This window comes from Oryzias melastigma, linkage group LG8, assembly GCF_002922805.2.
Source record: "Oryzias melastigma strain HK-1 linkage group LG8, ASM292280v2, whole genome shotgun sequence".
In the NCBI taxonomy this organism is placed as follows: domain Eukaryota; kingdom Metazoa; phylum Chordata; class Actinopteri; order Beloniformes; family Adrianichthyidae; genus Oryzias; species Oryzias melastigma.
The window spans coordinates 24,571,161-24,588,602 of NC_050519.1; the positions used below are offsets into that span (position 1 = coordinate 24,571,161).

At 41.6% G+C, this 17,442-nt stretch overlaps 1 protein-coding gene across 4 annotated transcripts; it reads left to right on the forward strand.

Moving 5' to 3' along the window:
• Window positions 1–2,323: 2,323 nt before the first annotated feature.
• Window positions 2,324–13,154, forward strand: LOC112154914 (suppressor protein SRP40). Of its 4 annotated transcripts, none has more exons than XM_024286165.2 (2): window positions 2,324–3,620; window positions 8,952–13,154. In XM_024286165.2, exon 2 carries the CDS (start codon window positions 9,387–9,389, stop codon window positions 11,196–11,198), a length of 1,812 nt encoding a protein of 603 aa, XP_024141933.1. In that variant the 5' UTR covers window positions 2,324–3,620; window positions 8,952–9,386; the 3' UTR covers window positions 11,199–13,154. The 4 variants fall into 4 exon arrangements, with proteins under 4 accessions (XP_024141933.1, XP_024141978.1, XP_024141969.1 ...); XM_024286210.2 differs by lacking the exon at window positions 2,324–3,620 and adding an exon at window positions 3,727–3,883; XM_024286201.2 differs by lacking the exon at window positions 2,324–3,620 and adding an exon at window positions 3,948–4,407.
• The last annotated feature ends 4,288 nt before the right edge of the window (window positions 13,155–17,442 follow it).

A 17,442-nucleotide genomic window follows, 5' to 3' on the forward strand; every position in this document is an offset into this window, starting at 1 on the left:
TTAGACATGTTTAGGCACTGCTCAGGCAGAAAAAAAACACTCAGACTGCTATATTTACAACATTGAAGACATAAAAATTAATTAAGAAAAGTAAGTCACGAAAAGCTGCAGTTTTTATGGCTGCTTTATATCTCAGTCTGTGTTTTTTAAATTATTGGTGTCAAAGGTCTATCTAAGTATTTAAAAATAGCCAAAAAATAAAAATTTAGTTCTTGAAAATGTGTGCAAAAAACTGATTGATTTTAAAATAAAAGTTTTTGCAGATCAAATCAGAATTTATACCTGAATCAATTAGGGTCAAAGAAGACCATATGACTAATTTATTATTATTATTATGCATTTTAAAAGTGCCAATTTAATTTCAAACACACAATAATATATTTATTGATTAAAATTGTACTAAAGTCCAGCTGTAACTACAACTCTAAAACTAATAACAACCTTCTCAAATAACAAAAACAACATTTTGTCATGTAGTAACTAAAGAATCAATAGAATTAAAAATTATTAAAACAAAAAGATTAGTAAAGATGCAGTAAAGTGCCTTAACATGTTGATCAGTGTGTGCAAAATAACTTAAACCTAAAAAGAAAGAAATCCCAAATCCTGCACAATGTTTTGACTTGCAAAGCAGACGTGTCTAAATAGGTCAATGTTTTTGGAAAACTATGTCACAAGTCAGAATTTTGCAAGTTTGAACAGTGTGCATTTATATCCTCCCTGCTTTGTGTGTAAAAAAAAACGGAAAAAAACACTCAACATGTTAATAAAATAACCTGTTTTTGCTTTTTTCAAAAAATTTTGTAGAAGAGCCTTCAAAGACCCACATCAATGAAAACTACGTTTTTCTGATGGACGATATATACAAAAAAAAATCAGCATTTTGTGAAGTAAAACCACGTGTCCAAAAAGCTGTTCTCTTGTGTCACATATGGGCATCAAAAACAAAATTATATTTGGATAAAGAGCCTGAATACAAGCTTATGTTTAAGAAACGCTGTTTATTTGTGTCAACTCTGTATTACTAAAAATAAACCTGTGCCTATAAAGAAAAGACATTCTAATCTAGAGATTTGCCCAGATTTTTTTATGTTTTTTAATTAATATAGCAAAGATTTAAAAAAAAAAAGAATCAATGACATATCGAAGCTGTGAGATTCAAAACAAGGTACTTTCAGGTAAGAATATTACAAGTCATGTACAACCACCACTTGGGAGCACTGATAAGTGTTTGAGTTTCTCAGTTGATAAAGACTGAACCCTAGAAAGCAGAAATAAGGTTGACACAAAAGATCACAATTTTTACACGGGAATCAAGTGTTTCTGGTGTGACAGCATGTTGGTTTGGTCATTTGATGACCACAAAAACTTTTTTTTTTTTTTGCCAGAGACAATTGCTTAGATATTTTTAAAAGTTTATAAGTTAAGCACATATTAACTACAATCAAAATAATATTTTCACTAGAAGTCACCAAAAGAAAACAATAACAAATACAAAGAATCTTCTGTGTATTCCCCAGAGTCTAACTCACAATTCTTGCACAAGAAAAATGCTAAATACTGCTATTTTTACCATTAGGCTATAGCAGAAACTCCGCTCCACCTTAGCCTCTTTAATTCAACATATCCACTTTCAACGCGCCGTTTTGAATTCACTAGATTTGACGCCCGGTTTGTTCTGCTTTTAACGCGCGTTTTGGGACACCACAAGATGCCGTAATTTATGTGCTACTTTCAAAACGGGCATAAAAAGTGACCTTTTTATGGCAAATACGCCGTTTTTAAGGGCTTTTTGTGGATTATTGACCGCTTTGGCTTGCCATACTTATGTCACACAAAAGAACGGCGTTTTGGACGCGCGGTTTTGCACGCACTAGAACAGTAATAAGTGAGCTTGTTTGAAGTCCACAGCCTGAAAGTGGCTCGGGAGAAGCTGTCAATCAAACGTTGGAGGCGGGGCCAGCGGGCACCACCTGCTTTTACTCAGGCATCTGATTGGTCAGTTTATAACATGAATAACTTGTAATAAAGAAAAAACACAATGAAAAAAATTAGGATTAGAGAAAAGATGTTAATAAAAATGTATTTGGTTATTCTGACAAACAGAATGATAGTAATAGCTGTTTATTGTTGAAGTCTATGGCTATGTCTGAAACTCATTATATAGTAATATATATATAATTATATAATGCACTATATAGTGCGATCTTCATTTTCTAGTGCTGTCCAAATCTGCAATTCCACAGTTCAGTGCACTAGAAATTTCCCAGAAGTCCTTGCGAAAAACTAGCGTGCATCAATGCTAACTAGATTAGTGAATATGCATTGTGGTCAAACAATTTTGAAAAAAAAACATGTTTAAATGTATTTTTTAAATAAACCATCCATATTTTCACTATCAGAACACAGTGGAGTCATAAACGAACGAAGTGAAATAATTATATTGATTCGATTTTGACTTTGTGAAACCGGTTACGTCATATTCGGCGTTTAAAAAACAAACAAAAAAAAAATAGTGAGCATCGTCTCTGAATTGCCTTTAAAATCCAGGGCACCAGTTAGTCCCTGGCTATATAGTTTTTAAGTAGTTAGCAATTAGGGAGGGAATTTGGACATAACTTAATAGGCAAATTTTGAATGAACTCCTGCTGCCCTGCAGAAACTATGTCATAGAAATGACACAAGTTTTGAATAAAAACAGTCAGATCATAATTAAAAGACCATAGATCAAAGGACAAAACTATATATATATATTCACATTTAGTAACCAAAGCAATAAAAATCATATACTCTTTGATATGCAATAACAACATATTAGAAAAGGGTCAGATGGATAAAATAATGAATATTTTCTCAAGGATTTTTTGTGTGTTTGTTGGTTTTGTTGATCCCCTGAAGCAAACAATCATTCTTAATGATGAATTTACTGTTTTCTGCCCTGAGATAAAGCCCTTCCTGTAATCAGGCATTGCTCATTAACTCAAAAGTAATAAAAATGTCAAAAAATTAATGTAGGTCAATGGTTTCAAGTTTGTAGTACCTCCTCCCAGAATTACTGGGGCCTCTCAGGAATGTTTACCAGACAAAAGCATGATTTCCCTGCCAAACACAGACTCCTTTTTCTGTGTTTTCACTAGCATTCTGCGTATCACAGGCCCAGATCAGACCCAGTTCAGACCCAGACCGGTCCGGTCCGCCCCGTCTCCTCCCCCCTCCGAGTCCTCCCCTCCTGCAACGGGATTCGAGAGCCGGAGGAAGAGGGAGGGCGGAGGGCCGATCAGAGAAAAAAAAAAAAAAAAAAAAACGTGACTAGGCACCCAAAGCGTCCTGTTATGCAACAACTGACCTACTAACATACATTTAGAGACTCGGAGCGAGAAGGAGCGCGCGGGAGGAGGAAATGGAGAGAAAATAGAGCGAGGGAGGGAGGAATTGGAGCGACACGAGGAGCGCACCAAAACAAGACGCAGCTTTCACAGTGTACCTGCGTGGACACAGGAGCTGCTGTTTTCAAGGTGTGCGTGGGACACAAGGCTGCGCGCGCGCCCAGCGGATTGTGGGACAAGAAAAAGAAAGAGACTGACCCCACTGTCTGTGGATTCTGTGGATTAATCAAAAATGTAAGTTTTATAGTCATATTTGGTATTTTTGGACACATTTTTCGTGAATCGTTTTCACGCCGCATTCAGCTGTCGCGGTTGCGTTTTTGGTGCCTGGGCGCGCCTGCTTCAATGTCAAGGCGAGGCTGTTCCTCGGCTGCGCGGAGCTGTTGTGGGGGGAAATAGGGCAGGAGGAGGTGGTCTCTGCTTGTGCTTATTTTGGGGGGATTCCTTCTGTGAAAGGAAAGGAGGGATAAAAGGAAAAAGTTAGAGATGTGGTGGAGGTGAGTGTGGATAACGAGGTACTACGAATGCAGCACGCCGTTGTGGCTTTGAGGCGCGTGCTCCAATGATGCATTCACGACATGTTTGAAATATCGGGGGTACACCTGCCTCCGTAACACTAGCAACTCACTCATTAGTGGTCAAAAAAGCGATTATTACTAGTTACTAGTTACCATTAATATAAAGGTTTTAAAAATAATTATTTTTATCGAGAATTAGCTTAAATGCTAGCCGTTCGTCGCACTGATTCTCGGGGTAAAGCGGTGCGGGCGCGCGGCTCTTTTTGTGTTAGTAGGCCAGCTCACGGAGAAAAGAAGCTCCGAGGACACACTTCTCCGCGTCACGTGTAGTCGCTCTCTGTAAAGGTTAACGCGGCTGTGCTCAGCCCTCCGGTTAACCCTTCGATGGAATCCTTTTGTTTACAACCTGAACCGGGCTCGGTAGGAGCGGGAGGCTCCGCGGATGGGGCGGAACATCTGGATGCGTGAGTAGGTCACCAGGCGGAGAGGCTGCCCCCAAGCCGGTTTGTTGTGTTTTTGTGGTATGTGTGTGTGGACGTGGGTGAATTTCACAGCACAGTTGGATTCGCCTCGGATGACTGAGGATCCAATGAAATATGCATGAACACGATTTGTCAGACAGTGCAACAAAGAGGCATACGGAGCAACATATTGCTGGCAATGTGTTGCATTTATTCATTTTTTGGTGTGCTTTTATTCTGAAATAAATCGGATTTAGTTACCATTAATTGCAATATCATGTTGAGTGTTTGTACTTCTCTTATATCAAGCTGCACGTGGACATCCAATCACCTCCACCCCCCCTTGCAGCTTTCCACTCCAAGAATAGCTTGTGTGAAGTTTATCCTCCAGATAAAGTATCACCGTGCCGCAGAAAAAAAGGAAAACCTCATCTTAATAGTTTGCTGCCACATGTGTAGAAAGCATAGGTTGCATAATAAATGAATTAAATAATAAAATTGGATTAAAGAGCGTCAGATTATGCAATCGGCAGAAACACAAAGTCTGTGGCGATGCGGGGCTGGACTGGATGCTGCCAATTGGTTGGCGTGCACACTGGGGCTGTGTGCCAGCTATGAATGTAGGTCACATCAGTCCTATGGGAGGGGTGGGGGGGTGAGGCGCACAACCGCCACCGACTACAAAAGCCAGAATGAGAGTCTTATCAAAATAAATAACAAAGAAAGCCAAGAAATGAAAAGTGGCCTAAATAAACGACAAGCTATGGTTTTTATAAATGTAAACAAGGCGCGCACTCCTTTCAGTTGATAATGGTTATCCAATAAAGCACTGTAATTTAAGATCCTCCCCACTTTCCACAAAGATGATGAAAACTGTGGGCCTTGCTTTGTTATCTGGCTGTGGTTTGGAGCCAGCGGAACGGAGAATTACAGCATGGAGTAGGCCACATGTGACTGCAGCAACACATGGACTGAGTCACTCTGCTTTTTCTTCCCCCAAAGCGCTGATACGACTCCTGAAACAAGGATCCGATTTGGACCGGGCTCCGCCTCATCTTGTTTGCTTCCTAATTGCCTCCCTCCCTTTTTCATCTGTGACTTATTTTTCTCTCCGTACTGTCAGAATGGCTTTGGGGGGGCAACAGTTTCATCATCCTTCATGATCCCCTTCAACCCCCCCTAAAATGCAGGACCTTCTCGTGTGTCCTGAAACACGTGCAGGCAGTTTGGAACGCGCTCCACTGTTTCCAAACCTCACGGCCACTTTTAGACTCTTGCGGCGTGGCCCCAACTTGGGATTCTTCCACCGTGCTGTCATTCCACAAGTGCCAGAGCGCTGGCGCGATGACATGTGAAGCATATAATAAATGGGAAGAGCGATGTAGGGCGAGGAAGTGGCTGCTAAAAGCATGTGTACAGATGAAACGTAAATTCAGAGCGTACATCAGCTTCAATTCGATAAAGGGAGAGTAGAAAGATCACTGGCTTATCTGATTGACATTCATTGTGTGGTTAAATGTCGAGAAGAAAAAAGACAAACATTACAAGCTTCCATTGATAGTCGCTTGATCACAAGAGGTCATTCATGAGTCTGCTTCATCCTGAGGAGAGATAATGGAATATACGCACTCTATGACGACAGTTACCCCCTCCCCTTTCATTATTTGTAAGTTGTTTTTCTCACCATCTGCTTTTGACCATTTCAAGCCTCTAGTTTAGAAGAAGAAGCGAGCGAACGCCTGAGATGATTGGCTGTGCCTTCCGTTTCCCCTTTTTGTTGCTAGGGGTGACACATTCCTTGTATTGATGCAATACCAACACTTGTGATTTTCACCCCCCCTCGTCGAAGCAACAGCTTAATCTTATCTTGATTCCTTTTGTTTTACACTCATCGATCTCCCTTCTCTTTGTCTTTTTCTCCACCGGCGCTCACCTTTCTTTCTTCTTCGGTTCTATTTGTTGGATTTGTCCCTTTCTGCGCCTGCCAAATGGCTGACCTATTTTCCGCGGCGGAAGGAGCGAGACTCACATTTGAGCGGCCGGTCCCCCGCTTTCTGGGTCAGTGGGACACACGAGAAAAAGCCTCTCCTATTTTTTCCTCCCTCGTGCTCAACAGGCACATGTCAAGTGGTCACAAGAATGACCTGAAACAGCCCAGCCATGAATGGAAAAATACCCAAGAAGAGTTTTTGGACTTTTAAACAAATACTTAAATCCCCTCTTTTAGAGTTGGATTAGATTATCTGTAAGGAAACAAGTGATAAAAGCTGAACTCTGTACAATTAAGTTTACATTTGTCAACATGAGAGGCAGGAAAAAAGTGATTATTTTGTGTCCGTTGCTGTAGCTTACATAATGCTGTAGGATCCAAAGGAGGTTAAAACTGGTACAAACACTTTTAAGGATTATGAGATTACATATTCAGAGTGTGCAGATGTTGTGGGGCAGGGATGTGCAACAGCTGGTCCAAAAATGAGATGTTTTCTGTTGTTCTGTTACGAAACATTTAACATGTAAGGGACCATTGCTCTCATTAAATAATCCGCTAAACCAGGGGTCTCAAACTCAATTCACCTTGGGGTCACTGAAGGTGGAGTCTGGGCCATGCGGGGTTCCATTTGTGCCAAAAATCTGTTTTTGCGTCCACTCTCTATATCTCTAGTCTATTGTCTATGTCTACTGAACAAGTTTATTGAAAATTTGTTCATGTCTATGTATTACTAAGCAATATCTTCTGCGTGTCCTGTGAAATGATAAGAGCTAACGGTGCTAGCAACTGTTGCTAAGGCCTTTTCTGACGACCAGGTCAATGGACAATAGCAAATGCAAAGTTTTAACCATTAAGCAAGTTGAAACATCACAAAGCGTGGATTAGCAGAAGATATTTCTTAGTAGACATTGAACTTCCACATTAAGGCAAGGGCTACAAAATATCAACTTGGGGGGCTGCAAATGGCCCGGGGGCCGCCAGTTTGAGACCCCTGCGCAATTTCTCACTTTTGTAATCAGGAAATCATGTTCAGCCAAAAACACAACAAAGGTTTTTGTCTAGCAATGACGAAACATCTCAGTCCATCGGAGGAGTCATACGGGAACGTGAAGGAAGTCACGCTAGCAAAATCCAAGATTACGGAAAACAAAAGGGCTTTGCGAAAGACTCTTGATCACTTCATGAATCATGCATCTACATTTAGTTTTTGTGTTGTGTACACCATTAGCTGGGCCGTCGTCTGATCATAACCCAATTTCTATAGGTTCTTTAAGAATGAGGTGAGATTAAATATCCCAAAAATCCAGAAATTTGCCACGTTTTTCTTCCATCGTCCATGTAGTGCTAGTTGAGGAAATGTTTTAGACTTTTTGATATTCCCAAGTGATTATAGTCTTTAATCATTAATCTAACTTCACACTGATCTTATTTTAGTGGATAACTGATTTTGTAGTTCTTCTAAATGAAGAAAGTGCTCTTTTTTATTGCCCACGTTCAGGGAAAACAAGGCTTCTGGTATGTAAATAATAAAAATAAATGATCTGTTAGCACGAAAATACATGCACATTGTGAGCTCTGACACGTCCGTGAAGACTGCCTGAAGGCTGTCTTAGCTCCTTCAGGCGTCACCTAAATGAAACATTCAGTCTTACTCTAGCCTGTGTCCCACCTTCTGCCTTGCTTTCTTTCTGGGGGCCTTGACCTACATTTATCAAGGCTCCCCCTCCCAGCTGCCCCCACACCTTCAAATCTCTCTGCAGAGTCTCGGCTTCCTTATCCTTGACCTGCATTAGCAGATGCCTTTGTCTGCTTTATCTGCTCACTCTGCATCATTGATTTGGCGCTGAGTTGTTTTGGCGAAGAATGCTGCCACATTCCTCTGCAGATGAACACACGGAGAGGGGTGGGAGGAGTCTGGCAGTCTTTGTCGACGGTGGTTTCTCGGAGGAGAACCCATATCTTGTAAATTTTCTTTGTGTGTGTCAAATGCTTTAAAACAGAACCAGGGAACTCTGACCGGCGCACTATGTGCTCTATCTGATCCGAACACTCAACCGGCAAGGGAAACAAAGGAGATAATCCTCAAACGATGGAGTTTTCATGCCCTCAGCATGTCTCAAGCTGATGCAGTTTTTGTCTTGTGTCTGCGCTTTGCTCGGCTACACGGCGCACAGTTGATAATTACCAGCCCTGAATGATGCCGTTAGCTGCTTCAATAAAAAAAAAAAAAAAAAACGCAAGCTCCTCACTGGGGAGATGAAAGCAGTCGGCCTCGCAGTGAACTCGTTGTCCACATTACATCACAAAGGCAACATCAACATGCCAAGCTAGGGGTCAGAGGTTATGGGCTGCAGACGGATCAGATCCATAGCAAGGCCAAAGGGCCAGACACTGAGATTTAACCACCATTCAGCGGTTGCCAGGGGTGACATATTCGGGGAAAGCCAGACATGCCAATGCAGCTGAGGAAAGCTTTACTATTTTTAAAGTCTTTGATCAGAAACTTAAAGCAAGAAATAAGATAAATGATATGGATCTGCATGGTTTGTGGAAAATTAACATTAATTTAGTTTGTCTTCTTTTTCTCTGTCTGCAGCTTTTCAGTTGAAAGTTCTCTCTGGAGCAAAGGAGGAGCAAGGTTTTCCAAGGCCCTGACATGCTGAGTTAGACTGACTGACCTACATCCTTCAGCTCCTCTGGATTTCTAGGACACTCCTCCACCAGCTTTGTTCACTGTGCTGTTTTAGACAAAACCTCAAAGACACAATAAAGCAATAGCACAGAGGAAAAAACAGGAAGTTGTTGCATCTAAAGAATATTTTCACAATCTGTTGGACTCTGAACAGAAACAATCTGCAAGTGGATAAATGAGGGTGTCCAATCCTGCAACTCAACAGTTTTTTTGTCCCTTTGGCCTATTTAGACACCTGATTCTCCATCAGGTCTTTACTTAAAAAAACAGGGCCAATCCAGAAGGCAAAGTGTTTTCATCGCAATCACAGCTTCTCAAGCTGGCTACGGCTTGACAAAAATGGAAAATCTTAATTCAGCACTAAAGACATTGAACAAAAACTCAGGGGAAAACCTGAACTGCCTTGAGACCTTCAACAATTATGATGAGTCTTCCCTACAAGCCACACCAGCTCGTTTGGGTCGTCTCATCAAGCCCAAACCCAATGTCACCTGCCGGAGAAAGCGAGAGTTCATTTCTGATGAGAAAAAGGATGCATCCTACTGGGAGAAACGGCGCAAGAATAATGAAGCCGCTAAGCGGTCCCGGGAGAAAAGACGACTCAATGATATGGTTCTGGAAAACCGGGTCATTGCACTGAATGACGAGAACGTGAGGCTCAAGACAGAGCTGCTCCAGTTGAAGCTGCGCTTTGGCCTCATAAGCACAGCCTCATACATCGAAAAGAGCCAACAGATCAGTGTGAGCAACAACACAGCCAATGGAGGCTCGTCGTCATCATCCTCTTCCACTCAGTACTACTCCAGCGGCTACTCAAGTGGTTCTCAGGTTATGATAAACTCTGATTCCTCGGAAACTGAGCAGTCAGGACGCAGTGAGGGTCACAGGCAGATGGTGAAGTACTCTCCACGTGGCTCCCTCTCCGATATGTCCGATAGCTCATCAAGAGACAGCCCAGAGCCTCTACCGTTTGAGATCAAGCAGGAGGGTGACAGGCTAGAGATGGACATTGCTAATGGAACCACCACCCAGATCATGTTCAACATCCACCGTGGTTTGGCTTCTGTTCCCACACACCATCAGATTCAGCAGCATCAGGAGATGGATACTGGATATCCCAGCCAGCAACCAGAGCAGCACCAACTTCTTCAGCAGCAACTGCGGCAAGAGCCTGTTGCTTCAAGCAAAACTCCAAGCCAGGAAGCTGCCTCTCACCCCCCTGCTGCCCAGAGGAGCGTCATTCTGTATGGTGCCAGTAGCGCCTCCTATGCCAACCTGACCAGGTCCCAGGACGTTGACCTAGAGGCAGCCACAAAGCCAAGCAGTCAAATCTGCATTAGCCAACTCCCCAAGTCCATCACAGGGAACTCCATAGAGACTCTAGCTGAGGTTGCAAACCAGCTGGACAAAGAGACATTAGACTCTCCCTCTCATGAGATGTCAGATAGCTGTGCCGAGGCCAAAGAGGGGCAGCTATATAGAGTTTGCCATCTTAGCCAGCAGAATTTGGAGAGTGATTCATCAGAGCTTTTCAACGATCAAGCAGAGGGGGTCAGCCATCCTCACTTGTACCATCATCTCCAACATCCTCCTCAGTCATATCCACAGGACGAGGAGCCTCCAATCTTGAGTTATGAGGGCATGCCCAGAAACAATGCTTTTTATCAAGGCCAACTGGTGTCCAACTCAAGGGACTGCCCCTCCACTGAGGACGATATCTGCAGCGCTGAAAAAGAAGCCTTCACAGATGAAGAGTCCCCCTCTTCATCCTGTGCAGACATGGGCAGCTTCCAAAACCAACATCTCGCCGGCGTCCTTCAGCCTGCCTCCCCCTCACCGCAATACCAAGGCTGTTCCCAGGGATGGGATCCCCAGGGGGAGGGACGGGGAACAGCGCTTCCACACAAACTCAGACTCAAACACAGGGCCATGAGCAGTGGAAGCAGCGCTGGTCAAGAGTCTCCAACATCTCCATCTTCAGCAACGCCGCCTCCCATCCCCCAACATTCCTACTTGTCCCCTTCACCCACACAGAACATTAGACAAGACAGTCCAGGTGCGGCTTGCAAACAGGTGGCTGCGGGGGAGGGGGCAAGGACAGGGAGCGGGAAAAAGGAGACAGTTGGGCGACGAAACAAGAGGCGAGAGTAGCCGACTGTCACTGTACCTGTTGACAGGTTTTCTAAGAACTACCCTACCATCATGCCTTTGTCCTACAATACACATCACCTCCTGGACCCTTTGGGGCAGAAAAGTGGACTTTTGTACCCTGCTAACCCCAGAGGCAACAAAAAGCTGGACATTTTGTCGGGCTGTGTCATATTTGTACATACTGTATAGACTTGCTGTTTCTTACATCCTCTCCATACCTACAGAAGCACTTTTGTTTATATTTTGAGAGGAGGAATGGAACTACACTTTTCTACTTTTGTCCTGTAACAGCTTACAATAAAGCACATTTAGAAACCTTAGGAAAAGGAATGTAGAAGGAATTTGGTACACATTCAACTGTAGACAAACACGTGTATGGCTCCTTGCCTTAAATCATATGAACACTGGGGAAATCCCATCGACCAAAGAAGCACCAACACTACAAAGTTCCATACCTCTTCCCAGTCCCTACCTCTACCACTATATACTCTCCCCTACCATCTATCTTCTTAAAATCACCATCTCATTTATATTTTAAGCACTTGGGTTGTACATATTTGTGATATATGAATATATGCATCTATAATAAACCTATATTTTACATAAAAATTTGGATACAAAAAAGCAACAAATTCTGCAGTGGTTTTTAAGGATTCAGAACGTGACCACCCAACGACAAATCGCAAACATTGTACAGCCAACTTGGCTGCCATTACTACAGCACTTACTCAGAGTCTCTCTTTTGATTGTTAAACTTCGGCATTATTCATTAGCTTAAACCCTGTTTACACAGAAATGGCCATCCATTTTGGAGCGCCGGGAGCACTGAGTAGAGAACAAGTTGTCCCCTGAGGCAATCACCTCATTAAAATGTCTGGATTTATAAACCTTTAACCAGCCTTGAACTATTTGGTGGTGGAAGTCACCAGCTGCAGGCTGTAAGCCTTTATTTTGTGTGAGCTTTACCAACTGTATCTTGTCATTGTTACCATTCACTAGCCCACTGTATTTATTTCCCTCCTCTCATGCCCATCACTATAAAGAAATGGAAAAGCCCACTGGAACATAGACAGAGAATGTGTATAGACCTGTATAGATGCGTATCAAAGCAAGGAGTTTGAACTCCGGTGTTGGTGAGAGGAAACTTCGAGACAAAAAAAGGGAGGATTAAGTCACATTTATGTAAACACTGAAGTGCACTGAGTTCACGAAGAGTTAATCTGGTGTGGAGGCAAAAAGCTCTGCATAGCTACTGTTTATTTTTGTGGTCTTATCCTAGCTTTGTAGTGTGACCCAAGGTGACCTGCAAAGCCCCTAGAAATTTTCTAATTGGTGACTGAGTTTTAACAAAACGAAAAATGGATGCCAATACAAATTTTAGTAATTTGATTAAAAAAAAAAAGATTTTTCAAGATTGCTTTCTATGTGACTCCAATACTTTTTCCATTTTTTTTCTTTCCCGTGGTAGCCCTCCTGTTGGGTTCTGATGAATTGCCTTCACTGGATTCTAATTTTAATGTCTATGTACCATGTTTGGCTTTTTGGTGCTTGTGTATAAATGTAAAGTTTCACACTGTAATGTTTGTTTTGTTGTTTTTTATATCTTCTTTTTAGTCAAGGTGATGTTCTGTTTTCCTCTATTCTGTGTCTCCTCTTCTGCTGACTGTGATGACATGTATTAGCCTCATCCCCCCTCCCATGTTTTCAGTGTGTAAAAAAAAAAAAAACCCGTGATTGTGGTTTTGCTGATGGTTTTTAAGAAAAAAAATGACAAAAAAAGAGAAAAAAAGATCACAGGCGGTGTTTGGAGACAGGTGGTGGTTGGTTTGACTGGGGTTACCATTGCTTCCTTTTGACATGACTGTATGTAAAGACACTAATGTTCATTTGTGAAAGATTGGAGCATTTCAAGAAAAATAAAAAAAAAATGTTGACTCGTCAGCATCTTAAGGAAAACAATTGTTGGGATGTTTTTATGCACGTAAACACACTAAAGTTACACGTCATGGCCGTTTTCTACCACTTAAAAACCCCTTGTATCATATTTGATACATTTCTGAGACCCCTATGTCATTAGCATGAATCAAACTTTCCATTTAAACCCATTGTTTTCTGTCCTGTAGTTCATCATCATGCCACTAGGGGCACCAGAAAGGCTTTTCCTGCTCATTTTAAAATGGCTGCTTGCGTGAAATCTTTTGGCGGGAAAAGTTTAGCTGATTTTTTAAAACTTTATGAGGAGAATAACTCATCTACTGTTTTTCAGTTTTAAATGACTATTTGATGAATTGAAAGAACATAAAATTTGGTGATTTATCTTTATAATACAGTTACATCATGTTAAAAATGTGTGTTTTATATTTGAGATAAATAAGGGGATTTTTTTGCATCTTAAACTCGTGAGCAAAAACTTACCAAATCACCCAGCGTATCACAAAGAATACTATCTATATCTCATATAAGTGTACATTGAAAAGTATTTTTGTGTGGGTTTCATCAGAAAATATTTTTAATTACAAAAAATAATTCATTTTCCGTTGATTCTTTGAAGTAGTTAGCTTACAACAGTTTAATTCATTTATTTATTTATTGTTTTGACTGCTAATGAAGTAAACAAGGAATTAACTGCTAGACAAAAAAAACATGCACAGTTTAAGAGTTTCTTGAACTCCGGACATTTTTTTTCCCTGGAAAGTTGCACTATCACATCTCAGACTTTTCTCAGAAAAGGTCTCGGAGGAGGTGTGTCCTGTTGGAGGAGAGATAACCTTTTATGGTGCTCACCATTCCCCTCGGACAGCCTGCTGTTTTTGGCTTCGGAGGCTAATTTGCAATCAGAGAAGCTGCAGAGTGACATACTAACACACTTTACTCTCACGGGCCAAAAAACTCTGCCAGGCTTGTCTGATGTAACACTGGCCTACTTTAACAAACACTCTGTATGAGGAGAGTGGGGAGGATTTGCATGCAAACATAAAAGTACTGTTTACAGTACAGGCTTTTTTGTTATATGATACTAAGTTAACATATACAAAGTGAGTTGAATGGTAAACAAAAGTCCTGCTCCAACACGGTAAGACATTTTCCCACAGTACTTCTTTACCCCACCAGATCAGAACAGGTGTGCCCAGTGAAAACCAGGATATTTATAGCAGGAAATGCGCTCCCAAGTTTAAACTTATTGACCCACCTCAGTCATCTTTTGATCCATTTTCAAAGCATTCCCACTGTTTTTTAATCATGATTATGGTGTTTTTTCCTAAATCTAAAAAAACGGACTGACCGAGAAATTCGCATCTGAGTTGTGGCTCTTTTAGTGCAGAGCAACCCCAACCCCACTTTCCATCACCCATTTGTTTGCATTCTTTCCCACAAGCTCACAACCACAACTAGCAGTGCAACAAAAATGGTGAGCATTATCGAAGCTATCCAATCGTACAGTTTTGATCCAGATTCTAGTTCAGACGAGGAAAACAAAGACGTTTGTCTGCAAGTGGATGCATCAGAATGGAGCAAAGCAGGAAGCTTGTCACCTGTCGATTCTCTATGTCACAAATAAGCTGTTTTTCAAACAGCATTTTTTTATTTGTTCATGATTAGGGTTGGACACTGAAGTTCGGTTCCAAGTGTTTAAGAATAATGCTACAAGAACAAGTTAAAAACACCAGAAACAGTTTTTATTTGGGTCCTTAAAGGGCATACATCATGCTCTTCTAAGCCTATTAGAGTAAACTACATGATAATTTATTAAAATTATTTTATATGAAAAATGAGTTGTTTTCAAAAGATCCTTTAACTACCTGGAATTAAGACAAATTGATTTCTGAGGCTCCGCCTTTCGCTCTATGTGGGTGTCGCCCGTTTCATAAAATCAGCCTCGGCAGTGAGTTTGCATTTCATCCACAAAAAATGTATAACGAAACAAAAATAAAGATAAAATGAAAGCCTTTTGCCGATCACCGCTAGCTTAGCGGAGATGGAGGTGTGTGTGCATTAGCCTGGGGGGCGGAGCTAGCAGCGCAGATTCTTCCTGGAAGGGGCTGTTCCCCCACGTGGGGACTCAGAGAGGAGGTTTATAGAGGACTACTCAGAGATGCGTGCTTTGGGTGTGTATTTAATGAGGAATTCATGTTTAAATTCACTTAAAAGTAAAATATATATATATATTTTGCATGATGGGTAAAACTCAATCGCACAGGGGGCCAAAATCCAAAACACACCTTAGGCCGAACAGGATAAACATTCATTGAACACACTAAAACAAAATTTTTAAAACTGTAAAACCATTATTTTTTACATGAAAATTAATTAAAACAGGGTAGAATCTTATTCCAGAATAAATCAACTTAAACCTTGAATAATTTAAAATATTTTACTGTTCAAAATTATACATCAATAAAATAAAATGATCTGGAGGGCCGGATATAATACCTGGAGGGCCGGATCCGGCCCCTGGGCCTTGACGTTGACACATGGTTTAATGTGAAGCACTGGACAAGCTAAGGCAGAGTCAATCTGATCCTGACACTCTGCAGGAACACTGTTGTGCTTCATAGCTTAAGCCAAGTTCACTGAGGCTACATGAACTCCAGAAAAACAAGACGGAGGTTACTGGGATTTAAAGAAAAAAACCCTCTTTTTTAAAAATGCTTAGATTTTTTTGTAACAGGTTGACTCTGTAGCCAAACTCAGTGGCAACAGCTATTTTTTTCTCACTTGTTCCCACCAAATGTGTTTGTTTCCCTAAAGGGCGATGGGAGGAGCACTGAGGAGGGGGAGGAAGTCAAGCCACTTCGCTAACTTCATCTTAGTCTGCAAACAAAGCACCTCTTTGACGCTGACACATCAGTGCCCTTCACAATGCTCTCAGTCACACACACGAGCAGCAACATGCACCGACACACACATGCACGACTGTGCACCGTGAACGGGGGGAAAAAGCAAACTTTCTCTCCCGTGGGATTTCAGGAATGGGGGAGCCATTCAGTTAAAGCTGCATGCTAACAATAGCCACCCTACAGTACCCATGGGATCCCCACCAAGGTGACTGTGTGCACGCACGGCAAAGCTGAGCCCATATTGTGCCACGTCCCTTATTTTTCCCTGATTTGACTTGCGGCGGTTGCATAAACAGGTCAGGAGGAAAGTAGGTCACTGTGCTCGAGTCAAGAGAGCGGGGAAACGGGAGAGAGAGGCTGAGGCAGACAGAGCGGATTGGTGAAGGTTGTGGCTCCAACCGTGTCGCCCTTGTTTGTCTGGGGCAGCAGTGATGCTTTTGACAAACAGAGCAGAACAAGGCTCTCCTGTTACCTTGTTGCCCTTCGCAGCCTCAGGGAGGGGGTTATTGGAGAAGGACAGGAGGTGGGGAGGGCTGAGAGATGAATGGAGGGGTAGAATAGGAAGGAGCACTGAGACTGGAGGAATCTGGTTTGTTTCTCAGCAGGCGTGTGGACTGTGACCTGTGCCGGGATACCACTTTTGCAAAGTAATGCAACTTCATGAGGCTTTTAGTGAAAACTCAGATAATTTGATCAAAATACCCAAAAATATTTTGGGTTACAAAGGATAGTTTAACCCACAGGCCCCTTTTGGAAATCTGTGTTACTGTTGAATAATCTTGCAAACATCCCAGGTGTTGTGTTTGGGAATGAAGGTAAGGGAACTGGATTGTTCTGATCTGGGTCAGTGAAGTCCCAGTACCATTTAAATCTGCTCTCCTTTCTCCTATTTTCTTTTTATGACTTAAGTTTATGGGGTCAAATCAGGATCAGCTTAAAGTGAACAGATAGAAAAACTGAAAACAATGCATTGTAAATGAAAAAAAAGAAAATTAGAAAAAAAAAGACTTGAAATAAGCTTGAAAATGTGAACAAAGAAATAAATAAAATTGGAAAAAAATCTGGAGTTTAGCTTATATTTTAGCAACATGCTAGTTGTTTTGTCAAAATTAGGCTTTTTTACAGGGGCCCTACCATGAAAATTCTATTTTTTGAGGTTTTAAATGCATTTTACTGTTCAATCCTGCACTATTTTTATCTGTTCATGCATTTAAGAGTAATCCTGTAAAAACCTGCACTGTCTGCAGCAGCCCCTTCCATACCCATGAAAACAAGCGGTTGAAAACGTGCTGATGTAAGATTGATGCCAACAGCTCACTCCAGGAAGAGTCTGCTCTGACAGCTCCACCTCCAGTCTAACGAAACACACAATTTCTCCACTGAACTAGTGATAATCAGCAAAAAAA

Coding starts and splice junctions, on each gene's coding strand:
- LOC112154914 (XM_024286165.2), top strand. CDS start 9,387: ATGGAAAATCTTAATTCAGCACTAAAGACATTGAACAAAAACTCAGGG.